The sequence below is a fragment of the Aspergillus multicolor genome (assembly GCF_047715735.1).
Source record: "Aspergillus multicolor strain CBS 133.54 unplaced genomic scaffold BDW74scaffold_2, whole genome shotgun sequence".
Taxonomy (NCBI): Eukaryota; Fungi; Ascomycota; class Eurotiomycetes; order Eurotiales; family Aspergillaceae; genus Aspergillus; species Aspergillus multicolor.
The window spans coordinates 1,312,704-1,335,200 of record NW_027395953.1 but is presented as its reverse complement, the minus strand read 5'-3'; the positions used below and the strand labels follow the sequence as shown (position 1 = coordinate 1,335,200).

The 22,497-nt window shown below is 53.7% G+C and overlaps 10 protein-coding genes across 10 annotated transcripts; 5 read left to right on the top strand and 5 right to left on the bottom strand.

The window, feature by feature from the left end:
- The first annotated feature begins 152 nt into the window (after positions 1-152).
- BDW74DRAFT_144377 (uncharacterized protein) lies at positions 153-1,172 on the top strand. Its single transcript, XM_073723019.1, has one exon. It carries the CDS (start codon positions 190-192, stop codon positions 1,123-1,125), a length of 936 nt encoding a protein of 311 aa, XP_073588792.1. The 5' UTR covers positions 153-189; the 3' UTR covers positions 1,126-1,172.
- Positions 1,173-1,183: 11 nt separating this feature from the next.
- On the bottom strand, positions 1,184-1,983 carry BDW74DRAFT_47843 (kinetochore Spc24 family protein). The gene is made up of 3 exons (XM_073732905.1): positions 1,916-1,983; positions 1,470-1,867; positions 1,184-1,419 (listed from the first exon to the last, which is right to left on the bottom strand). The coding sequence occupies exons 1-3, from the start codon at positions 1,940-1,942 to the stop codon at positions 1,242-1,244; spliced, it is 603 nt and encodes a 200-aa protein (XP_073588791.1). The 5' UTR covers positions 1,943-1,983; the 3' UTR covers positions 1,184-1,241.
- A 127-nt stretch (positions 1,984-2,110) lies between these two features.
- BDW74DRAFT_144374 (mitochondrial fission 1 protein) lies at positions 2,111-3,046 on the top strand. The gene is made up of 4 exons (XM_073723018.1): positions 2,111-2,206; positions 2,259-2,277; positions 2,339-2,432; positions 2,498-3,046. Exons 1-4 carry the CDS (start codon positions 2,185-2,187, stop codon positions 2,822-2,824), a joined length of 462 nt encoding a protein of 153 aa, XP_073588790.1. The 5' UTR covers positions 2,111-2,184; the 3' UTR covers positions 2,825-3,046.
- A 98-nt stretch (positions 3,047-3,144) lies between these two features.
- On the top strand, positions 3,145-5,285 carry BDW74DRAFT_144373 (putative RING finger domain protein). Its single transcript, XM_073723017.1, has 4 exons — positions 3,145-3,584; positions 3,631-4,229; positions 4,276-4,776; positions 4,849-5,285. Exons 1-4 carry the CDS (start codon positions 3,477-3,479, stop codon positions 5,042-5,044), a joined length of 1,404 nt encoding a protein of 467 aa, XP_073588789.1. The 5' UTR covers positions 3,145-3,476; the 3' UTR covers positions 5,045-5,285.
- A 1,072-nt stretch (positions 5,286-6,357) lies between these two features.
- BDW74DRAFT_186312 (amidohydrolase) lies at positions 6,358-8,308 on the top strand (the record flags this gene model as incomplete). The annotated part of the gene is made up of 2 exons (XM_073731238.1): positions 6,358-6,782; positions 6,835-8,308. The coding sequence occupies exons 1-2, from the start codon at positions 6,601-6,603 to the stop codon at positions 8,306-8,308; spliced, it is 1,656 nt and encodes a 551-aa protein (XP_073588788.1). The 5' UTR covers positions 6,358-6,600.
- Positions 8,309-8,426: 118 nt separating this feature from the next.
- Positions 8,427-9,980, bottom strand: BDW74DRAFT_173529 (putative aminotransferase family protein (LolT); the record flags this gene model as incomplete). Its single annotated transcript, XM_073727807.1, has 3 exons — positions 8,427-9,165; positions 9,234-9,837; positions 9,902-9,980. 3 exons carry the CDS (start codon positions 9,978-9,980, stop codon positions 8,427-8,429), a joined length of 1,422 nt encoding a protein of 473 aa, XP_073588787.1.
- Positions 9,981-10,142: 162 nt separating this feature from the next.
- On the bottom strand, positions 10,143-14,947 carry BDW74DRAFT_165298 (uncharacterized protein; the record flags this gene model as incomplete). The annotated part of the gene is made up of 4 exons (XM_073726401.1): positions 10,143-10,441; positions 10,489-14,236; positions 14,315-14,735; positions 14,850-14,947. The coding sequence occupies 4 exons, from the start codon at positions 14,945-14,947 to the stop codon at positions 10,143-10,145; spliced, it is 4,566 nt and encodes a 1,521-aa protein (XP_073588786.1).
- A 1,757-nt stretch (positions 14,948-16,704) lies between these two features.
- BDW74DRAFT_47630 (uncharacterized protein) lies at positions 16,705-17,421 on the bottom strand. The gene is made up of 2 exons (XM_073732903.1): positions 16,925-17,421; positions 16,705-16,826 (listed from the first exon to the last, which is right to left on the bottom strand). Exons 1-2 carry the CDS (start codon positions 17,249-17,251, stop codon positions 16,800-16,802), a joined length of 354 nt encoding a protein of 117 aa, XP_073588785.1. The 5' UTR covers positions 17,252-17,421; the 3' UTR covers positions 16,705-16,799.
- Positions 17,422-17,591: 170 nt separating this feature from the next.
- Positions 17,592-18,741, top strand: BDW74DRAFT_173527 (putative alcohol dehydrogenase; the record flags this gene model as incomplete). Its single annotated transcript, XM_073727806.1, has 2 exons — positions 17,592-18,392; positions 18,445-18,741. The coding sequence occupies 2 exons, from the start codon at positions 17,592-17,594 to the stop codon at positions 18,739-18,741; spliced, it is 1,098 nt and encodes a 365-aa protein (XP_073588784.1).
- A 2,808-nt stretch (positions 18,742-21,549) lies between these two features.
- BDW74DRAFT_47723 (uncharacterized protein) lies at positions 21,550-22,497 on the bottom strand. Its single transcript, XM_073732904.1, has 3 exons — positions 22,160-22,497; positions 21,710-22,108; positions 21,550-21,654 (listed from the first exon to the last, which is right to left on the bottom strand). Exons 1-2 carry the CDS (start codon positions 22,316-22,318, stop codon positions 21,716-21,718), a joined length of 552 nt encoding a protein of 183 aa, XP_073588783.1. The 5' UTR covers positions 22,319-22,497; the 3' UTR covers positions 21,550-21,654; positions 21,710-21,715.

The following is a 22,497-nucleotide window of genomic DNA, read 5'->3' as shown; positions in this document are numbered from 1 at the left end:
GGGTAGATTGTCTGGTTTGAGTGTTGAGGTGAGCTTAGAAGAATGGATGGGATGGAGCTAAAGTTAACAATTCCTTATCGGGATCCATCATCATCGATAGCGGAGTCAGGGTCGGAGTTAAGGTAGACCGCCCTGAACAGCTTCAACTGGAATTTCGTGACCCTTACTACCTCTCTACAATGTCAGAATATGCGCTTAACTCGCCCCCTTCTCTCCCTCGCTCTTCCTTCCTCACCTCCAAGTTATGTTGCAACTAAAAGCTCCATCACCCCGTTAACCCGCCGCCTCTTCGGCCTCCCGACACCCCCAGCGCCACTAACCACCCTCCACAACGACCTCCCCTCCTTCCTCGAATATGCACAGCGCACAGACCTCCCCGAAAAAACAACGACTTACCAAGGCACGATCTACGAGTATATCGTACAGTCGCACCTCCGCGCCTCCGCCTTCAACCTGCACCGCGTGGGCGGGAAATCAGACCTGGGTATCGACCTCACCGGAACATGGCACGTTGGGGCAAACCCAGTGACTGACCCACCCGTGCGCGTGATTGTGCAATGTAAGGCGACGAAGGCTAAGATTGGGCCGCATGTTGTCCGGGAACTTGAGGGCGTCACGGCGAGGCATTTTGCGGTTGCGCTCGCGAGGGGGTCGGGCGGCGGTGTTGGGATGCTGGTTGGTCCGAGGGAGACGACTAAGGGGGTACGCGAGGCGCTGGGGAGGAGTGCGATGCCGCTTGTTTGGATGATGGTTGAGCGGGATGGGAGGGTGAGGCAGGTGCTGTGGAATGAGAGGGTAGAGAAGCTGGGGCTTGGTGGCTTGGGGGTTGAGGTACTACATCACAAGTCTGGAGAAGACGCCGATGCAGAGGTCTCCACGGAGGCTAGATTGACGTGGGAGGGGAAGGAGGTACAGACTATGGATGAGGTTGAGGAGGGCATGAAGCGGCTGGAAGAAGAGTGGTTGGCGAAGTGGAAGGACAACGGATTGGAAGATATATCGGCGGAGGAGGTGCTAGACGCAGTGGAGAAGCTCGTGCCAGAAACGAGGCCGATATCAATCTCGGAGGAGGAGAGGGAAGAGGTGGCTAGGAGCTTGCTGGCAACTCGCTCTGCCCGTGTATAATAGAAAGCCATGTACAATAGCCCTGTATTATATTACGAAGTTATGATATCTGATAATGCATAAAAGATCGATTGGGTATCTATCCTGCACCATAACGCCAAAGAAATGTGCTCCGCTCAGCCCTGCATAGTCGACCAGAAATAGTTGGAGTAGAAAAAGCGCGAGAACTTCGGATCCAGGTTGACGACATGGACATCGCCCTTGCGACTGTTGCGGATAACAGCCTTGGTGAAGTTACCTGCCTCGTCGGGTTCGATATCGATACCCAGTGCTCGATAGATCTTCAAACGCAGTCTGCTCCCGTTAGCAAGAAAGTCAAGCCCAGTAGTACAAGCATAACGCACAGTATAGCATCATCAGCCTCCCTCTCCCTCCGGGTAGTCTCATCGCCCTCAAGACCCTGCGCCTCCAGGTCTGCCAGCCTTTCCTTCAACATCTCCAGCTCGCCTTCAAGACGCTCGCTCTCAATCTCCAACTCCGACGCGGCCTTAGCAATGCGGAATTTCTTCGTATCGAGCTCGACCATGGCAGCGGCGTGTTTGCTCGCATCGTGAGCGGCGACAGCTTCTTCATGTTGCGTATTTAGGGATTGGAGGTGGCGTGAGAGTTTGCGGAGGGAGGACTCGGCTTCGCGCATGCGCAGCTCGCGCGATTGCTGGAGGGTCGCGAGGGAGTCATTGATGCGGGAGACGGCTTGTTTATCGGGCGCGATGTTGAAATTGCCGATTGTGTGGTGGATGAGCTGAGTGTGTCAGTACGAGCGCGACAATCAGATGGGGAATAGACTCACCGTAGAGGGATTCTCGTCGAGCAACATGGCGACTGTGATATCTGGTTAAATGAGCTGCAGAGTCAACGGAAGATGGCTCCGATCGCAGCAGTGAGGGGATTATTTGCGGTAGACCCAAAATGGTTGGTTGGGTGGGCAACCGCCACAAGTTACAACTCCACGTGCACCGCCTCGTCATTTGGAGCAGTAAAGCTGCCTGGATTCTTGACATCACTTTCGCAATCTTTACCATAGACCCCGACAGCTGTCTAGTGTTTCAGCAGTACAACATGACCTCCTCAAACCTCCCCTGTACGTGACCTAAGCTGCTTATACCCAGTTGCCCTGTACTGACAAGATCTAGATGCCGCAGATGCTGAAAGGTAGAGCTCTTCTCCACGTTAAACCGCTATGGGCGCCGCAGCAGCTAACGAAGCATGATAGCCCGCTGAAGCCCGCAGAGCTGCAGGTACTCCGTGCTCAGTATGAAAAGGAAGGCGACTACGTTGGTGTTCAGACCAAGTTCAACTACGCTTGGGTATGCTCCTACCGAACTCTAAACATGACGATGTCTGGACTGTATTGACATAGCGTACTGTCCAGGGCCTGATCAAGTCCAACTCCCGATCTGAGCAACAAGAAGGCGTCCGTCTACTGTCCGAAATTTTCCGCGCCCACCCCGAGCGACGCCGTGAATGTCTCTTCTACCTGGCCCTGGGCAACTACAAGCTAGGAAACTATGGAGAGGCCCGCCGATACAACGACCTTCTTATCGACAAGGAGCCGGGAAATCTGCAGGCGGCTAGTCTCCGGACCCTGATCGATGATAGAGTATCGCGTGAGGGAATGGTTGGCATTGCTATCGTCGGAGGGCTGGCCCTCGCTGCGGGAGTAGTGGGAGGCATGTTGTTCCGGGGACAGCGGCGATAAACTTGTTAGGATCTGGGGTATACTATTTAGGTGGCGGAGCTGTATATACATGACGACGTCGACGATGATTTCCGTCTCTGCTCTTATGCTTTTTGTGTGTTTGATTCTTTTGTGTTTGGGGCCTTAGCATGATGCATAACTTTAGGCTTTGGGCGTACTTGACTGGACCAGAGATGGCCTGAGGTGCAATATAATTTTAATCCTTTCAGCTTTTTGTTGATTCATCTTTGAAGCTACTTGGAATCGAGCCTTAGTGAAAGAGCTGAGAACAAGGCTCTTTTTGTTATCACTGCGCCACATCCGAGGCTAACGTCATTCCCATATTAATACTCCGTTTACACCACCAATCTTCTCTGTCTGATTCACAGTTTTAGTGAATTCTCAGGTCTGCCTTGGTGAAAGTCATTGTTTTTGTCCCCTTCTCCTCTGATTTTTGTATAAAGCGGCCTTCGTGTACAGCAAGATGATCATATTAGCTGGTGCCTGCCAGTACTACAGACCATGAACAACGCCTTTTCCGTTTGACTCAGTCGATTAGACTCCAGTACCTGTCTCAACCCCTCCTCTGACTGACCCTTGTCTTGATTTCTCGCTCGGATTTCATCTCGTCTCTCTGTCTCTTCTTTTGATTTCCACTCCCGATCGCTTCAACATGGATACAGACGATCGCGTTCTCTGCCATGCCTGCGGCAGAGTATGGCCTCGCAATCTGTATGAGACTCTAGACTGCCCTTATTGCAGCTCAGATTTTACAGAAATCGTACGCATCTGGACCGTTTTCTTTTGTGTTAGACTAACCCGCGCAGATCGAAATTCCTCCCGATACAGACCCTGAGCCTGAAGCCTCTCCTGTATCCTCACCTTCCCCCTCATCGTCGCAGCCGCACCCCGATCCCCCCGAGTCCTTCCCAGGCCAGCGTTCGCCCTCGCCGTTCCCAACAAACCCGTTTGCAAACCACAACCCATGGGGCTCTATGAATGAAGAAGACGACCATGAGTGGAACGGCCCGGGCTATCATTACACCCACCGAACCTACCAATCTCCCGGGGGCAACATCCGATTCACTTATCATGCACAGAGCTTGCCACCCCGCAGAGGACCGGGCGCAACCAGAGGAACGGGCCATGAGACCACCGATCCTGCAAGCACCGCATTACAAGGCTTCGATTCATTCTTTCAGAGTATTAGTGAGCTGAACCGCGAACGCGCCGCGCGAGCACAAGGACCCGGGTCGCCAAACCGTCCGCAGCCGCCGCGACACGCTTTCGATAACATGTACGGGCCAGGAAACCCCCCAAGTTCTCCCCATGGCCGTCGTCCCTACGCTGATGGGCCTGGTGATTTGTTTCCTCGTGATGCGAATGGCCCTCAGCCGATGAATTCCCCGTTTGGGCACCTGACAGAGTACGTTTCATCGCATCTTTACAATAGTATTTTTTAACTGCTACAGGCTCATTGAGTTATTTCACACCAACGTCAACAATCTACAAGTCGGGCAGCCCGGGGGATCTGGTAGACCTGGAGGACCGAATATACGCATCATGAATGGCAGTGGCGCTGATACTCCTCTTGCAGCCTTCCTTGCGGCTCTCATGAATATCAGCCGTAATGGTGATGCGGTGTACTCCCAGGAAGAGCTGGACCGGGTGATATCCGAGCTGGTTGAGCAAACTGGAAACCGAACCGCGGCACCTCCAGCATCCCGAGACGCCATCCATGCCCTCCCTAAGAAAAAAGCCGATTCAGAGATGCTTGGAGGCGACGGAACCGAGTGTTCGATTTGTATGGACGCCGTGAAAGTGGGCGACGAGGTCACCGTTCTCCCTTGCACACACTGGTTCCACCCGCAGTGTATCGAGATGTGGCTGAACCAGCATGACTCCTGTCCACACTGTCGCCGCGGGGTTGAAACAACGACGGCGCCGGATGTGAATGCGCCTTCCACGACGCCGTAAGCGTTCTTAACATAGCTTGCAACATCGAGTAATAAGTGTGACTGATAATTGCTTTCGCTCTCCTACAGATCAGAAGGAAACAATGACCAGCCCAGACACGCAAATTTCAACACTAACAACAACACTACCCCCAACGCTACTGATGAGGGGCAAAGATCTCGTCCGCGGACCACCAGTCGTGGCGAAAGTACGACCTCGACCTCGAGTTCTGGCGGATGGACAGGATGGGTTCGCAGTCGACTTGGAGGAGGAAGTGGAGGCTGATGCTTCGTTTTCTCACCTCTTCCTCTTTTCTTCCCTTCCCATTCCCTTTTTAATATCACTCTATTTATCCCCCTTGGAAGGAATTTTTGTGCAGCTTGAATGCGGATACCTGCTAGATAGACCTTGGGAAAGTCCGGACAGAACACGGGCCTACAATTTGACGTAATGAACGACAGGAAGGGTTATTTTGTATGTACAGAATTACCTTACTATGAATGAATGACAACTATAACCCCCCCCCCCCCCCCTCCCCCTCTCTGACCCAGTGTAGGGCGTGTGCTTCCTCACTACTAGCATCTAGAATGTGGGCCAATGGATATATTCCTTCTCTCTATCAATCATCTTACCCATGACACGGATCAGATTTCCAGTGCCAGTCGAACCTGTTGCCGACCTGTGTGGAACAGCGGCCGTAGCGCTGTCATCCATTAGTCTACTTTACGCCCAGCCAGGTGACAATTGTCCCTTGGCCACCTTAATGGTCTTGTTCGCTTGGAGAACAAAGGATGTATTCAGCAGGTCGACCAGCTCCTGCAGGCTGCGGTTCAGTGTATGACTGGGCCCACTTTGATGTCGATAACTGACAGGGTTGCGGATCCCCCGAATGTCTTCATCATGCGGGCCGTTCCGCTGGCATGTTCGCTTATCGATCTAGAGATTCCAGACAAGGACCTTGCGCGTACGAGCTTGTACTGGACGTTTGGGCGGAAGCAAGTCTTTTCCTGGTGGAGCCACGGGAAGGTCGGGCAAAGGGAACGCTGGCATGCCGTATTCTTTTGACAGGGACTACCGGCATACTCAGAATATTGCTAGCCGGCTGAAATTGCTCGTGGCGCCGTTTAGCCTTTTGATGCTCGATCAGCGCTTACATCCTGGGGGCTTCGGGGGCAGTCTGCTCCCTGGAAGCTGAAGGATTCTCGCGAGCAAAGCTGCAAGGTCGCCGCGCAACTTCGATCTTGACTGTGCTCACCAGGAATCGCAAGGAGGGGACGGTGGTCTGGTTCTTCTTCAAGCGCCCATGAATCGCTGTGATTGAGACAATGCCCGCTCGCTTGGCGAACTCGCCGGATCTGGAGTGTTCAACTGTCCCAGGAAGTCAGCCGTACTACGTCTTCATTTGGATGCTCTAGGAGCAACAGACATAGGTTCAGCTCTGCCACCGAGGAGGACCAAGTTTGTCTGTATGAAGTACTCGAACTAGCTAACTACCCATAGTCTACATTCTAATCAGAGCTCGCCCCTGCTGATTTCCGACCCGCCTTCTTTCTGAGTTGCTGTTCAAACCGAAAGTTCCAGCTATTTGCCCTACTCAAAGGGTCTGGAGGGTGGAGGATCCGAGGTATAGCATAGAAAAGGGACAGATGGTAGTGGGGTACAAAGCACATTACTGTAGATTCTCTTCTCTATTCTCTTGTCTAATTCCCCACATACTAGGTCTGGAGATGACATGATATGCGCCCTAGGGCGTGTGCCTGGCCCACATATATAGTTGTGGGCAGCTTGAGCATCTCCAACTCCAACTCCAACTCTCCAACTTCAACCCCTCCAACCCCGCCATGAAAACCCTCTACCGCAACGCCGCCATTGTCTCTTCTCCTGTGGAAAGCGAAGGCGAAGCTGAGTGTCTCCTAATTGAGGATGATACCATTGTCTACGTAGGCCCTGAGCAAGATGCCCCTGCATCAGATAAACAAGTCGACCTAGCCGGACGCCGAGTTCTGCCTGGCTTTATCGATGGGTATGCCAACTCCTACCTAATCACTACGAAGCTTTTACTAACCGCGGAAAAGACACATGCACCTTCTCCTCTTCGGCGCCTCGTTATCAAAAATCAACCTGGCAGCATGCAAATCCCTCTCCGAGATCCAATCGACCATCCGAGACGCAGCTGCCTCTCGACCGGCCTCCACCTACCCGCGTCTCTTCTGCAGCGGTTGGATGCACTCCATGACAAACGGGCAGGCGCTAGCCAGCGACCTCGACAGCCTCGACCCACACAACCGCCCCATCTTCATCGACGCCAAAGACCTGCACTCGGCATGGTGTAACACTGCTGCGCTAACAGACCTGGGTATCGACAAGTCAACGCCTACGCCGGCAGGCGGAGACATCACACGGGATAACGACGGTAACCCTACAGGGTTACTGAGCGAGTCTGCTGCCGTGACGATTGTCTGGCCGCACATTGCGCGGGTTGCGACAGAGGCTGAGAAGAAGGGGTACGTGCGTGATGCGATCCGTGCGTATAATGCGGCCGGTTATACTGGCATGGTGGAGATGGCGAGCGATGAGAATATCTTTGAGACGGCGAGGCTGTTGCGAGACTCGGAGCCGGAATCGTTTTCAACCCGTCTAGCCATGCATTGGATTATTACACCTGCTGCTAATGAAGGTGAGGTATTGAAGCAGGTGGATCGTGCGATTGAGCTGCATAGGACGTATGACAAGGACACTTCGCCAGACTTCCGGATCGCAGGGATCAAGGTTATCTGCGATGGCGTTGTTGATGCTTGCACGGCGGCGCTGCTAAAGCCGTATGCAACTGGTCTATCTTCGTCTGCAGATGGACCCTTCGCATCCCCAGCACCTCTTTGGGAAGAAGGCATCCTTCGCAAAGTCGTCCAGCGCGCTGACGCCGCAGGCCTGCAATGCGCTCTCCACGCCATCGGAGACGCCGCCGTTGCCCTCGCCATCAACACTCTCGAAACCGTAAAGCCACCACCCGGCTCACCGTCGAAGCGCCACCGTATCGAGCACCTCGAACTCACATCTCCTTCCGACGCAGCACGCCTCGCTGCCCTCGGCATAACAGCCAGCGTCCAGCCCGTGCATGCTGACCCAGCGATTCTCCGTGCCTGGCCGCGTCTTCTTGGACCGGAGCGGGTGCGCCGCGCATTTGCATATCGGGAGTTCGTTGAAGCCGGTGCGAATGTTGCGCTAGGCACGGATTCCCCGACGGCTCCGCATAATGCTTTGGGAAATCTCTATACGGCTACTACGAGACGGTCTGCGAGGGAGCCAGATAGCCAGGAGGTAGTCAATGAGCATTTCAAACTGAGTCTGGCGCAGGCTGTTAGTGCGGCAACGAGGGGGTCTGCGTATAGTTGTTTTGGAGACGATTTGACGGGGACTCTGGAGGCGGGCAAGAAGGCGGATTTTGTGGTGCTGGATATGGAGTGGGATGAAGACAGGCTCCTTGAAGCCAAGGTGTACAAGACGGTTTTCAATGGGAAGTGTGTTTTTGAGGCACCCGCGGAGAAATAAGGTAATAGCAATCAAGCTAATGTAGACGAATATATAGCCCTAACCCAGTCTTCCCTGTCTCCGTGTAACATGCACTCCCCTCACACCGGCAGCTTCCCTAATCCTATCATTTGAGTGTCTATAGATTAGCCTTGATCTCCTTCTTGATCCCCTCAAGAAAACCAGGTACACCTGCCAGTATCTCCTTAAAGACACCACCGAGCCAAACAAAATCTTCCTTCTCCAGATAAATCTGCGCACTGAGCCTCACAAACATCCACTCGCCATGCGCGTAACAAGGCACAAACGTCCCCCGGGCTATCAACTGCTCATGCAGCCAGTGCGCCAGGGGACTAACATCGTCCGGATGCACATCAACAACCCCATCCTGCCCCCCAGGAACCGATCCCCGTCCTTGACTGGTGACACGCAACGGCAAGCGCACATTAACCATCGAGCACCCCAACCCACCCGTCATCCCCTTTTCAGCCCTCATAACATCCGTGCCCAAAGCAGCAGCAAGGACATCACCTGCCTCACCCGCAAGATTCTCCAAATAAGCATAGATGCGCTCCTCGCCGCCGCAGATCTTTTCCCGAAACTCCAGGGCCGCAGATACACACGCATACGCGCTGTCGTCCGTTGTCCCCGTGAACTCGAACAGCGTGACGAAGAGGGATTTGCCTGTGTTTGGGAGAGTTGGCGGGGGGAGGTCGTCTTCCTCGTCTGCGCCTGCTGCGGCTGCAGTGGCGGATGAGGCAGCTTGGGAGGCAGGAGGGGGGACATACCCCCAAGACGTTGGCAGACTCGTCCGGATGAGCTTCTGGTTGCGCTCGGGGACGTACAGCACAGCGCAGGAGCGCGGGGTGTAGAGCCACCTGGACAACTGTTAGCACCGGCTATGCCCTCCAAGAAACAAAGAGATAGAGATGGAGGGGGAGCATACTTATGACAATTACTCGTAAAAAAGTCCACACCGAGCTTCTCCAAATCCAACCGAATCATACCAACCCCATGCGCCCCATCAACAAGACTCAACACACCCTCCTCCCTACAAACCCGGGCCAACTCCTCAAACGGAAACCGAATACCGGGGTTCGAAACAACCGTCTCAAAGACCGCGAGTTTAGGCGTCAGCCCTTCCCCCCTCACACTTTCCAGCACCCCCCGAAACCTACGCAGTAGCTCCCCCCTCCGCAGCGGAAAAACATACTTGACCTTCCTCAACTGCACGCCCCACGATTCCTTGAGCGCGAAGAGGGCGCGTTCAACGGCGCCGTAGACGGTCTCAAAGTAGATGATGACGTCATTGGGACCCAGGGTGCGCGTGATGGCGAGGTTGTGCAGGATGGTGTTCACGCCAGTCGTTGCGTTCTTGACGAGGACGAGGTCTGAGACGGGGACGTTGAGGAGGGGCGCGAGGGCGGCGCGCGAGGTGTCGATCAGGGCTGGCTGGGTGTATCGGATGAAGATGTCTGGGCTGGCCTCGAGGGATTTTTGGAGAGCTTGTTGCTTCTGGAGGATTTGGATGGGGTACGTGCCGAAGGAGCCTGGTTTGGTTGTTAGTTATGTATGTATATAGCTGAGGGTGGAGGAAGGGATGGAGAAAGGAACCGTGGTTGAGGTTGCGGTAGTTGGGGTCGATGAGGAAGTGCGCTTTCATGAGGGCGCCGAACGGGGTTGGGGAGGCCATTATTGCTCATAGGTAGAGGTTGTTGAAGTTGAAGAAAAGAAGAAGATAAGAAATCCGGAGGAAAAGCAACGGATGGATCCATTTAAACTACAGTGGAGATACAAAATGCCAACCAAGCTGTGCTACTACTAGTCATACATCGCCGTGAGTCACGACTCAGAATCACCGCTTGCCCTTCTTGCGGGGCGCAACCATCTTGAACGCCGCGCTGCTCGTATCCTCCTCACGGGGTGTGCTGGCAGACCCCTTCTTAGCAACCTCGCTCCAGCCTCCGCCGTTCTTTTCCGCAAGGGCGCTCGTGGAGACCGACTCCACTATTCCCTTATCAGCCAACTTGCGACGACGGATAAATTCTTCGGCAAATCGTCGGCCATCCAGCGTCTGCGAGTTGGCGTACACCGAGTCCGAGATGATTTCTGCCTCTGCGGGAAGGAGCTGTAGCTGCTGGACAAAGTCATCGACTAGAGAAGTTAGCTGAGTTTCATAGTTTATCGAAGATCAAACATACCATTGATGTTGCTGTTCAGCCCCTTGCCCAAGGTCAACTTGGCCCACTTTGTAAACTCCTCCATGGCCCGGCTAGGGTTGGAAGGCGTGCTGACAGGAAGGGCTCGGGGAGCCGAAGAAACCGCTGTCACGGGCTTGGGACGGACAGGCGATGCCGCGACGGGAACCGGTCCGCTGGTGGTGCGCGGCCCGGTGGGAGCGACAGGGGGCGCCTTGGCCTTGCCGCTAGCGCCGACTGTGGTCCAGGCGCCGGAGCCGGCACTGACCGGAGAGGCAGCGGGCGCTTTGCTGGCCAGATCCGCATAACGTTTTCCAGCAGAGGGGGGAGCAGGAGTGGTGGCGGCAATGTTCTGAGCAGCCGCCGCAGCCGCAGCCGCAGCCGCAGCCGTACGCTGCTTACGGGCCTCCTCTTCCTTCTGGATCTGAGCTAGGGTCTTCTTCGCCGTGCTGGTGGTAGTGCTACCCTTGTTGTTCCAAACCGAGCCCGTTGAAGTAGGAGTGGCAGGAGATCCACTGCTGGCCCAGTTGGCGCTCGACGGGAGGCCAGGGGCTTGTTGCGCCTGGGCTTGGCTGAGACGTTCCTGCTCTGCAAGGAGCTGTGCACGGCGAGCGGCTGCAGCCAGCTCTTCTCTCTGTGCGGCATTGCGCGCCTCAGCTTCCTGGATCTCCTTGAGAGACGGCCCCTTGGGCATCTCGTTCACCTCCTTGGCCCATGGCGCAACTGAAGTGGCGGGTGCCTCAACAGGCGTCTGAGTCTGAGAGCGCGAGTTGGCGGCGAGAGACTCCGCTACGTTCTGGCGGTTGCGCTGAGCAGCAGGAGCGGGGAGAGGCGAAGCAGAGGGGGGAGGAGGGAAGGGCTGAGGCATGGCGGGGTCCTTGGTAGCCCAGGCGGCGTCAGCAGCCGCTTGCGCCTGCTGTTGCTGCTGCTGCTGCTTCATCTGCTCCTGTTCCTCCTGTTCCTGTGCGGCCTTCTGGACTTGCTGCGAAAGGGTCAAAACAGGCTCCTCGCTAGTGATAGATGTAGCGAGTTCCTCAAGAGCAGAGTTGTCCTCAACATCTTCGGCTAGCTGAGATGCCGCGGTGGCAGGATGGGTGGGCAGGCCCTCCGCGGTACGCAATCCAAATTCACCTTCCTGCGCTCTCAACGCGTGAAATTGACGGAGTCTCTCTTCACGAGCCTGCTGGTCAAACAGGGTGTCACCGTGGGTGCTGTCGAACTGCTCCTGCTCCTGCTGGAGCCGTGCACGGTCTTGCAGCATGGTTGCCACCTGCGGGCTAGGAAAAAGGTTATCGGGCTGTCGAGCGGCGAACGAAGTTGGGCTGCCGAACGTAAAAGGGTCGGACCTGTTCACGTTCAAACGATCGAGCAGCGAGGGAAGCTGCTCTTGGCTGCTGTTTAAAAAATCCGTTCCGAGCATCTGAGAGCCAACGTTGGGCAAAGGGTTGGGTCGGATCGCACCTGGAGCATCGAAGAAACTGGAGCCCGGCTGCTGCTGCTGCTGCTGCTGCTGCTGCTGCTGCTGTTGGATGGGACCCTGGATCGGCGAAGGCTGGAAACCAATTGGAGACGCGATGCTGCCAAAGCTGGGTTGACTGTGAAGGCTGTGGGCACTGGAATGGTGTTGAAGCTGAGGGGGAAAGATTCCAGGAACGCCGGGTTGAAACTGAGTTTGCTTCATGATAGCCTGCTGCTGGGCAAGATGCTCCTTCTGTCGCGCCATCAAATATTGCTCCTCTTGCTTCCTACGCTCGAGGGCATTTTGTTGCTCGGCAGTTAGGGTGGTGCCAAAGCTTGGGAAGCTGCCGGGGAATGGAGGCTGCGCAGATCCGGTAGGGGCAGCTCCTGTTCCCCACGTCGCAGCGTTTGGCTCTCCATGAGGAACTCCGATCTGTGGAACGAGAAATGGTTCCCTTGAGTTGCCGATGCGGCGCACCAACTGCGCCAGTGGCTCGAACTCGGGATCCTCCTTCTTTCGAATTTGCAGGTCTGGGCTGAAAAAGCCCGCCTTGAACCAATCGTGCATCTCCAATCCTGTCCATGGGCCTTGAATATTACCCTGCGGATCCCGGTACATCCAGTGCATTCGGTCAGGCATCACCATAGTCCGCTGTTGAGAGGCAGGTAGAGAGCCAGTGCTTCCAGCTTGGCTTGCCTGTTGTCCTTCCGGCATCATGGAAGTTGGAATAGAGCCTACAGCGGAAACTGGAGTATGCGAGGTCGAAGTAGTTGCAGGGATTGGTTGACCAGGCGCAGCGTCCGCTGGAAGGTTTGCTTGCGTCTCTCCTAGACTGCCCAGATCTTGCCTCGGCTGCTCGCTTTGGAATTGTTCTTGCATGGCCTGAGGGAACAGCGAGCCTAGCTTACTCGATCGACCGATGCTTCCAGTGCCTGAGATACCAGTATGCGGGCTGAAAAGTCCGCCTCCTCCCAGAGTCGACAGACTCGGAGACTGAAGGTCAGCCATCGAACCAAATATAGGGTCACCAAAGCCTGCCGCAAAGGCAGACCTCTCCTTGGTCGGAGTGCCAACCGCTCCGGTAGATGCCCAACCAGCACCGCCAAGGGAAGGAAGACCGCCTAGACCACCTAGGTTGGGGAAGTTGCGGTTGCCTGCAACGCTCGAGTTTTGGCTACGGTCAATGGAAGGCAAGTCCATGCCAGATCCCACGCGACGCATGGAACCAAATGCAGACGAGTCTCGTAGACCACTGAGTCCAGGGTGGCTGGCATTCTGGATATCAGAACCGTCAGTGTCCACATCATCCACCTCTCCTCTATCGCCATGCGGACTTTGATATGGGTTCGTATTGGTGGGGCTGGAAGGTTCGCGGCCTTGAAGATGAGGAGTCGGGTTGCGCGAGTTTTCGTGGCTTTGCATCAAATCACGGAAACCGGGAATGCTAGAGGTCATTCCAAAGGCGGAGAACCCCAATTGATCAGCAGATTGGGAGGGAGTGTCCTGGGAGCCACCCAAAGCCGCGCTTCCACTGCGAGGTTCGTCCGAAAACGGGTTGGTTTCGCTTCGGCCGGTGCGTGTTTTCAACTGCTCGCCCCAAGGCGATTGAGCCCGTTTCTCGACTTCGCTCTCGCCTAGGCGTTCCAGATTGGTCAAAGACGGCTTCTCCCTCAGCGAATGGACATCCTCCATGCTGTCCTTCGAGAACAGCCCTTTGAGGCGACTTTCTCCACGCAAGCTGCCAAACCCAGGCCGTTTTTCGGTGGTTGGAGTCTGCGCAGCACTAGATGTGCCGATATTAAACGCTCCAAATGCACCCATAGGCGAGAAATTGGCACTCTGAGAAGCTGACGGCCAAGGGGAAGTCGAACCAGGCAGGCCCACAGGATTAGTCGAGCTACGCTTCAGAGAGCCAAAGGGCGAAGAAGTCTCGACGGTCACCTCCCGGCTTTGGGCTTCCTTTTCCTTCTCTTCCCACTTAGAGACGGATGTAGTGTCTCGGAAGTCGGTTTTGCGGCGGAGTAGGGATGGAGGTGGGGTCGAGGTATTCGGTTCGTCACGGAAAAAGCGGGAGCCGGCCGTTGTAGGAGACATGGGGTTCCCAATCGAATCGCCGGTTTCCCGGCGCCTAGGACCCGGCCTTGCGGCGCTGGGTGACGAAGTATTGTAAGGCGCGTTCCCTTGCGTATAAGAAACGGAAGTCCTGCGTCCTGTGCCGCCAGTAGCAGCATTTTCTTTGGCGGCGTTCGTGGGAGGTGGCTTCAATGGAGAGTTGACCGAGACGGAAAATGTCTATAAAACTCAGCACAACTCTGACGCAACAAAACAAGCGCGCAAAAGTAGGCCTTGGAGAGGGCAAAAGGAACGAACCTCTTTCTCATCCTCAGTCATATCCACCAGTCCCAAAGGCTCAACCTGTCCACCGTGTTCCCAGCACACCTCGGGTCCGGTTGGATTGTCCTTCTGGTCGTCCCGCTTCCCCCAAGCCCCATTCGCCGCAGATGATCCAATATGAGGGTTCCAGTCGGCGACGAAATAATCCGCAACATTTTTAGTCAAAACCCCAGTATCTCGCTGAGACTTATACATGTCGAGAAGCTGCTCTTTCGAATAACGGGTATCGCCAGGTGCTCCATTGCGTGCCACGTTCGAAAGGGCTGAGTTCATGTGCGAAGGATAGACACCTCCGGTTGGGGTCGTTGCGGAGGTCGGATCCCGAGTATGCGAGGGATTCGTTGCAACTGATGGGCGACGAAAGGTTTGTGTTGCTCCGTTCATGCGAGTGCGAGACCTGCAAAGTGGTCAGTAGGGACGGGACGGGATAACGGAAGGCGAGTGGAAGGCGACTGAGTATCGTGAACCGCAATCACTGGGAAAGCAAGGGTAAACATGCTGGGCCGCATACCATTCTCCACTGGCGGTTCCATCACCTCTCCTGCTTGAGGCGTCTTGGGTGTTGCCAGCAGCGGCCGAAGCGAAACTCGAAGGGAGTGGCGTCGGCATTGTGTCGTAGTTGGCTTGGTAAAGAACAATGGATAGAAGCCGAAGATAGATCGGATGAAAGAAGGTAACTGAAAGTTTGGGGAGTCTAGACTATATCAAAGTTAGAAACTGTCACGGAGCAATGTGCGAGTGTCACCACTCGTGACGAACGTGGAGACGAGGAAGGGCAAGATATCCGTAGGGCCGGTAGTGGGAAGCAGGAAAGGACTGAATGGGTGAATAGGCGAAGCACGGTATCACGTACGTGCTCTGGCAGAGATGCTGAGGGCAGATCGCGGGAGGGATGAGGTCAAAGTCGAGACAGAAGAACGCTAGACGATCCAGGTCAAGAAGAAGATCTGGAGGCTCGAAGTTCCTGAGAAAAATGAAGAGGCTGCGGCGAATTAGCTGGGGCCGTGGCATTACCACACGGGGGTACTGTCGACGTCACGCCCGTATCTTACTCTCTGCTCACAAAGCCGAACCCCCCCATGTTTAATGAAATTTATTCTCAGACACGCACACAAATCATTCTTCGGCAATCTGCCTGGTTACCAATCAAGACATTGTACGCGAACAGACTGTATGATAATTCGCTCTCTCTAATGTGCTCAGAAAGTCTAGCTAGCAATAAGATCTTAGAATCCAGCACTAAATAGCCTCTAAGTTGGGTTACATTTGAACTCAAGAGTCTTAGGAGACGGTGCGTAGTCATTACTTCCAGGGAGACCTACACTCAGGTAATGCCACGCGCAGACTCTACTGGTGCTTCGGACGCAAACGCTTCGTTCTCATGAAGTCGACGTGTCGCTTCATAGAACAAACTGTCCAAGAAGGCCCTTCATTTCAAGGCAAGACAGCGGAAAGACGCATATGAGTGTATGTGGATGACGGTCTGTTTGCTCGAGAATTGATATCGAGGACAAGCGCTGTCAACCTAGATTGTATGCCAGTGAATGGACAATTCGATTTATGGCTGTGTACTTGTATATCGGGGAAATATCCCTTAAACGGTCGAATAATTCCAGCGATTACAATATATTTCTTGAATTGTGCTTCTGATCGAAAAGCACGCGTTGCTGTGGACATGGTCCCATCTCCGATCGTCATCTATCAGGCACAATGAGAGCATTTTCCCATATGTGGGATTCCAAGCATGCATCAATCATGTCCAAGGCTCCCATCTATTCTCATCTTGGGGATATGGCATGATCCGCAAGAAGGTCTGGAATGTGATTGACATACTCTCCCCGCAATCCAGCCCCAGCCCCAGCCCAGCTAGCCCCGTGTACTCCTACGCTTGCAGCCACCTTCTGGACGCTGCGACAACTGAATCAATTAAAGAAGAGGCGAGTCAACGACTCTGGGACCGTCGCCCTGGATATATGCTGCGGTCAGCAATGCGTCGCAGGAGGTCTAGGTGCTCTGGAGCCTGCACTCGGGTCGGCAGCGACTAGGACTACCTTGCTATCCCTTACGGGACGGTGCATACAGCAGGCATGGCGTGGATCAACCCTTCATGAATAGCAAGTATTTGGCAAAGTCTCTGCCCCTCGTCTCTCCCTGTCCCATTAACTCACTGCTGCCGGGCAAGTCTGTGTTCAAATTCGAGGCAGCCTTGCAGGTCCATATCATACTGATTCTATGGAACATCGTCGCACAGAGTCAGCGCCGAATCTTCTAGATGTTGAGCATCCGTGATTGCTGTCGTGCGGACTTGGAGACATATTTGCGAACAAGGATATTGCGTCTCAAAAGGTTCGAAACCACAACGCAATAAATACTCGAACAAGTCGACAGGGTCAGGACGCAATGCGCCCGGTCGCTCTTGTCCATCCTCCCCTGCTTAGATCAACTAGCAAACTTCTGTTTCTCACCGACACGATACCATGTTCTTTTTCTGCTCTGCGAAGGCCAGCGTCAGCAAGGACACCCCATACTCTTGGTATTGGAACGGCAAACCCCTTCGTTCAGGGTACACACGAAGGGAATACGTACGCGAAGTACCTGCCAATGTTTGCGAACCCAGGCCTCACGTCTACTACCCGGGTCCATATCAGAAATATAGCTACCACGAACGAAGCCACCACTACGGACGCAATCCTGACAATGTCGGCTCGTCAAATCAGCTCTATTCGAGGAGTGATCGATACTGCCGAACATCCTGTCAGTATCCACCAATGGGCTTGGGGTGGTGCCAGCAAGAATGTTATTATGAACTTCAATGCCATTATCCCAAATGTTGATGTGCTTGGTTAATTCTTTTTTCACCAACGTATGTTCACAACCAGGCTCCTTTTGCTCGCAGTGGCTCGAGTATAGCATATCGGAGGGACAAGTGTGGACCGAGGCTGTTCATCCGGCGCCTCAAATGCAGCTCCCTTTATAGCCTGCGGCAATGTGGTGATGCTTTATGATCTCGAGCTGAACCCATGTCATACATAGCGAATTAAAGCATGTTGTCCATATATTTCAAGACCGGTAACTGGGTAACTGTTTTCTTGTGATCAGTATTGAGGCCGGACAGCCTCGGTTATCTATAACAACGGATTCCCCGCACGTATTTTCGATGAGGTGATCTTTTAATACAACAACTCATCGAGACCATTGAGCTTGCAAACGTCCATCCTCTGCATTGAGTACTTTTTGGCAAACGAATATCGCCATGTCGAAAGCAATCTTTCTTGGAAAAGCCGAGGGCAAGCCTGGAAAGGTTTACTATCCCCTCTCGCTGAAGACTTTACCCCAACCCACCCCGCAAGGCACCGAGCTACTCGTGAAATTGTCCGCAGCAGCCCTGAACCACCGCGATGTATTTTTACGCCAGCACCTCTATCCTGGCTTGACGTTTGATGTGCCAATGGGCGCAGACGGCGTCGGGGTTGTTGTGGGGGCAGGTCCCGGAGTCACAAACCCTCGGCGATGGCAGGGAAAGCGAGTCATTATAAACCCAGGCATAGGCTGGAAGGATTCTCTGGAGGGACCGGAGGACCCCTCGGGCTATAATATTATGGGAGGAACAAAGTTCTACAACAAAGGGACCCTTCAGGACTTCATCACAATTGAAGAGTCGGAGGTTGAAGAAGCTCCGGAGCATTTGTCAGATGCAGAAGCAGCTGCCCTACCTCTCGCAGGTCTGACCGGATGGAGAGCTCTGGTAGTCAAAGCAGGGGAGCGCAACACTAGCAAAGGCTCGGCGATTCTGATCACAGGTATTGGCGGCGGCGTCGCGCTAATTGCCTTGCTCTTCGCTGTTGCTCGAGGCGCAGACGTGTATGTGACCAGCTCTAGTGAGGACAAAATCCGCAAATCCATTGAGCTCGGTGCCAAGGGAGGTGTGAATTACAAAGAAGATGGCTGGGAGAAGAAGCTGCTGGGCCTGCTCCCCAAGGGAAAGACGAACTTTGACGCTGTCATCGATGGCGCGGGCGGCAACTCCGTCGAGAAGTCCGTCAAGCTGCTCAAGGTATGAAGACTCTCAGTTTGCCTTTGTCTCTTGCTCGAAGCTAATGTTGCAGGCTGGCGGTGTTCTTTCCATCTATGGAATGACAGTCTCTCCCGTGATGCCGTTTACGATGCAGGCCGTGTTGAAGAACATTGACGTCCGCGGTTCGACCATGGGCTCCCGAAAAGAGTTTAAGGACATGGTCGACTTCGTTAAGACACACAAAGTCCATCCCATTGTATCGCGGGTTGTTCAGGCTGAGCTGAGCGATGTTGCTGCCCTCGATGGGCTGTTCCAGGACATGAAAGATAGCAAGCAGTTTGGGAAGCTGGTCATAGAGTTCGGAAAGTCGTCAGGAAGTAAGCTCTAGGCACAGAGCCGTACATGAACATAATCTGTATACTCGCAGTCTATAGTCAGCTCCCAATCGTTTGAACACAGGACGCAGAAAGGGTCTCTCGGGTGTTGACTTGCTCTTTCCAAATCCGACCACGAAGAGCATGATTCGCTCCTGCTTTCCAATGTAGGCTCCAATGTCACCGCAGCCGGTTGCTGAGAATGAGGACTGCCATCATTCATTACTGAAGACAGCTATTCTCTTATTATCGAAGCCCATCCATTCCTTCATTGTCACGCCCACAGTTCCTCCCGTCTCGGAGTAAATGTCATGGATGTTGAGATCATCCAGAAGTACGGCCCAGGAATGTCTTTCTATCGCGCGGAGATCAAGGCGGCTCGAAAGAGGATAAGACCGACAGGAGAAGCCGTGCTCAGGGTATGTTATTCGATGGATGTATGGAGCTGTATCTCGCATGAATGGGATGCGCAAACTAATGCAGCTCGTTAGCGATACTGTGAGGCCTTGAGGGAATTGAGGATCTCGAATAAACTGCTCGAAACCAAGCTTCAGCAACTGTGCTCCGAAGGTCTCCGACTCAACCTCGATGTCGCGCTACTCAAGCGCCATATGAGCGCTTTCAGTGGCGAGCTTCTTGTGACATGGCAGTCCGATATCCTGACGCGGCTGATCGAGGTCATTTACGAAAGGCATGGTTGGAGGATGCCGGGGGAGATTCTCGTCGGCGACCACGACGGCCTGGACCGAAATACGCTTTCAAAAATATACGTGATGGCCGCAAGGAAGATCAAGAAAGAAACGGTTATGAAGAAGGCGGTTGGCTTGCCAGAGCGGTACTATCTTGCCCTCCAGAGGTACGACGAAGTAAGTACCTCCCACCTGTCAACCTTTTTATCGACCCACAGCCTGACGTGAATACATAATAGATTGTTCATCTACGTAGCACGAACCCTTTCCGTTCAGAATCCCACTTTGCGCGGTGGCTGGTCTCGAAAATGTCGACTTGGCCAGCAATGTACCGTTTCTGGGCGCGGCTATTCCCCGTGTGCTATAATCGAACTATCCAGGAGAGCGCTGCAATGTTCTTCTAAGCAGCCAGCCGGTGAGTCCGTTAGGCGATGGGCAAACTCAGGGGCTTGAGCGAGGAATCCGCCTGAGCTAGGTTTTTGGAGACGATATTAGCAATGTGAGACATCTTGCAGGAACAGACGAATGGTTTCGTGAGATACTCTCCACGGCAGTGCTCGCGCAAAAGAACCGGTTACCCGGCTATTCCTAACAGAGAACTGGCGGTCACTGCTTCCATGTTTCGCTCGCTGGCTTATCTGTGTGCGTGATGATCTCGTGGTGTTGCTGCCTCTGACTGGCTGTGTTTCTCTTATTTTTGGTGCGCGCGGACACTGGACTGAGCTATAACTTGGCTTGACCCTATCATCATGCAGGGCTCGATGGAACCTGTGACAATCTTTAGTACGTCACTTTAAGGGGCTTTTTCGTCAGGAGATAGGATTTTTGTTGGGATGATGAGCTATACCGGGTAGGTGTGCATGTTGTGGATGGAGGCTGCAGCCCGCGGTATACTGGTCATAAGTTGGAGTCAAAGTTCGGCCTGTGTATTTATAGTACCAAGATCCTTATAGTACTAGGAACCAGAATAGATGGTGTTCAGCAGCGCAAAGTGTTTCCGTTTCGGACGAGGTGTAGTTCTCTACCAAGCATTCAACGCTCCCACGGACCACGAGGCTTGACCGAGCACGGGAACCCATCTCCACGCAGCTACACAGCCACGAATGAGTGGACGGAATGGAACCATCACTTGGGAAAAGGAAATAATAGATTCTTTGCAATCATTCGCTCAGAGTCCCAGATAGAACCGAGGTCTGATTGAAGAAGATTTGAACCAAAGTCACGTTCTTGGTCGTGGACCAACCATATGACAGGCTGCTATATATATCTCTGCACACTCGCTTACCGTATACCAAGTAATTAATGCTCCAGTCACCACCACCATTATAATTGTCAAGTACTCTACATGATACACCCGAAATACTCACCCATCTACCCGGTCTCACTCTTATAACTGTATGGTTTCGGTATACGTTGCGATGCCGTGTATATACTAGGAGTAGCTAGTAGGTCTCGAGGACTTGTAAAGTGTAAACTAGTCTACCGTGGGACCGGGCCGTTATAGGATAGCGCTGAGCTAACGGTAAGGAAAATGATGGCGGGCTTCTAGCAAATACTAGGACCAGTCTACTACTATATCTAAATCAAAGCAGGTAAAGTATAGGGTAGGTAAACTTGGCTGATCTCATATGGAGCTCGAACAACGAATCGAAATCTGGAACTAGGCGATGCCCCAAAAGTTACCATAGTTCAGGCTTGAGCTTTCTAAGCGTGCTTCTTTTTTTGCTCGGTTTAAAGATAAGATGTTAGAAGCTAGGTGAAGATGGAGAACAGCCAAGAGCTAGCGCTATACAGGCAGGGAGGTGGGGATGAAGTCCATGGACGAGCTGGTGTAGGATATACTCGGCAGGGTGTATCGACTTGGCTAGTCTATCCGGACCCCGTCCTCCTATAAATAAATCCGACCGAGGTGAGGACCCGTCTGGAGAGCATCCGCTCTCTACTTCTCTAGGCGTTTCATGCATACTATTTATTCATGTACTTTATCGCTTGGAAGAGAGCTATCTTACCGGGAACAGGCATTCGGCCTCAAGATCGCTGCTACGAAGTCGGCTAGATCTATCCAAGGGCTCTCGCCCGTCTCGTTCGATGAGCTCCGGATAACCAAGAATCGAAGTCCCGGGTTTCAAACGGTTGATGAGACAGAGCGTGTCTGGAAAGTCCGATCTGACTCTCTTAAGGTTTCGACCGTGCGGGATGACGGCCCTGAAGATCACCTTGTTGATGAAGAAGAGAGCGCTCTCAAGGGTCAAAAAGGTAATCGCTGGCGACGGAATAAACCTGTGTGACGCACTGACGACTAAAGATTTCTAAGAATCTCCAAGCGAGCCAAGACGGCGAGCGCCGTAGACGTTTCGTATATGCTGTCACCTGTATCCGGCGACTCGGCTCCGACGAGCAGGTCTAACGATGAGGCGTGTCCGCAGACTGCACTGCACGGACATAACAGCTGACGGCCATCTGAACCAGCTGTCAAGCACGTAGGAGGACAAAAAGGATCCTCCACTCTGACCGGTGTGGCCGAATCCCGATCAGAGAATACCAAAAGTGCTAAACTGGCTGATTTTCGGAATCGTACGAGGTGGCAGTTCCGAGAGGGGTCAGACTCGGTGGCAAATGGCAGGCAACTGGAAGGCCTCCCAGCTTCGTGCTCTGTATCATGTCGATCAACAAGGCGTCGCATTGTGCAAGGCTAGCTCATGTTAAGAAGAATGTAGGCAACTCTTGTCGCTGCGTGCCTTACTTTTCCCTTGCAGGGAGCGAGGGATGGAATGCACCTAGGAAGGGCTGAGCTGCCTGCGGCCTGTGCATTGCGGTTCGGTATAATGAGGACGCAAGGTGCAACGTGCAGCTTATCCTTCGGATGTTGATAGGTACAGACGTGGTCGTCGCTTTTGGTCATCCGGTGCTCGATGCGACAGCCTTGACTGGTAGGCTTCAAAGCTAGGAGGACGCCTATGATTGTGCTTGCAAGTAGGGCAGGCTTGCCACTGTAAAGTCAGCCGCAAGATTTCTGGCTGAGGCGGATTTATGACCTCGCAGAGAATCGTGCTGCACGTTTAAGAGGAGACCAGCGAGGTT

What these genes read in the sequence shown, in the direction of transcription:
- BDW74DRAFT_47843 (XM_073732905.1), bottom strand. Translation starts at nt 1,942, where the DNA reads ATGTTGCTCGACGAGAATCCCTCTACG. An exon ending in TCGACGAGAATCCCTCTACG is followed by an intron (nt 1,868 to 1,915) that starts GTGAGTCTATTC and finishes TGACACACTCAG; the next exon opens with CTCATCCACCACACAATCGG. An exon ending in GAGGCTGATGATGCTATACT is followed by an intron (nt 1,420 to 1,469) that starts GTGCGTTATGCT and finishes TAACGGGAGCAG; the next exon opens with ACTGCGTTTGAAGATCTATC.
- BDW74DRAFT_144377 (XM_073723019.1), top strand. Translation starts at nt 190, where the DNA reads ATGCGCTTAACTCGCCCCCTTCTCTCCCTCGCTCTTCCTTCCTCACCT.
- BDW74DRAFT_47630 (XM_073732903.1), bottom strand. Translation starts at nt 17,251, where the DNA reads ATGCTATACTCGAGCCACTGCGAGCAAAAGGAGCCTGGTTGTGAACAT. An exon ending in AACATTGGCAGGTACTTCGC is followed by an intron (nt 16,827 to 16,924) that starts GTACGTATTCCC and finishes TTCGCAGAGCAG; the next exon opens with AAAAAGAACATGGTATCGTG.
- BDW74DRAFT_144374 (XM_073723018.1), top strand. Translation starts at nt 2,185, where the DNA reads ATGACCTCCTCAAACCTCCCCT. An exon ending in CCAAGTTCAACTACGCTTGG is followed by an intron (nt 2,433 to 2,497) that starts GTATGCTCCTAC and finishes CGTACTGTCCAG; the next exon opens with GGCCTGATCAAGTCCAACTC.
- BDW74DRAFT_47723 (XM_073732904.1), bottom strand. Translation starts at nt 22,318, where the DNA reads ATGACCAAAAGCGACGACCACGTCTGTACCTATCAACATCCGAAGGAT. An exon ending in TCGCTCCCTGCAAGGGAAAA is followed by an intron (nt 22,109 to 22,159) that starts GTAAGGCACGCA and finishes AACATGAGCTAG; the next exon opens with CCTTGCACAATGCGACGCCT.
- BDW74DRAFT_144373 (XM_073723017.1), top strand. Translation starts at nt 3,477, where the DNA reads ATGGATACAGACGATCGCGTTCTCTGCCATGCCTGCGGCAGAGTATGG. An exon ending in GCTCAGATTTTACAGAAATC is followed by an intron (nt 3,585 to 3,630) that starts GTACGCATCTGG and finishes TAACCCGCGCAG; the next exon opens with ATCGAAATTCCTCCCGATAC. An exon ending in AATGCGCCTTCCACGACGCC is followed by an intron (nt 4,777 to 4,848) that starts GTAAGCGTTCTT and finishes GCTCTCCTACAG; the next exon opens with ATCAGAAGGAAACAATGACC.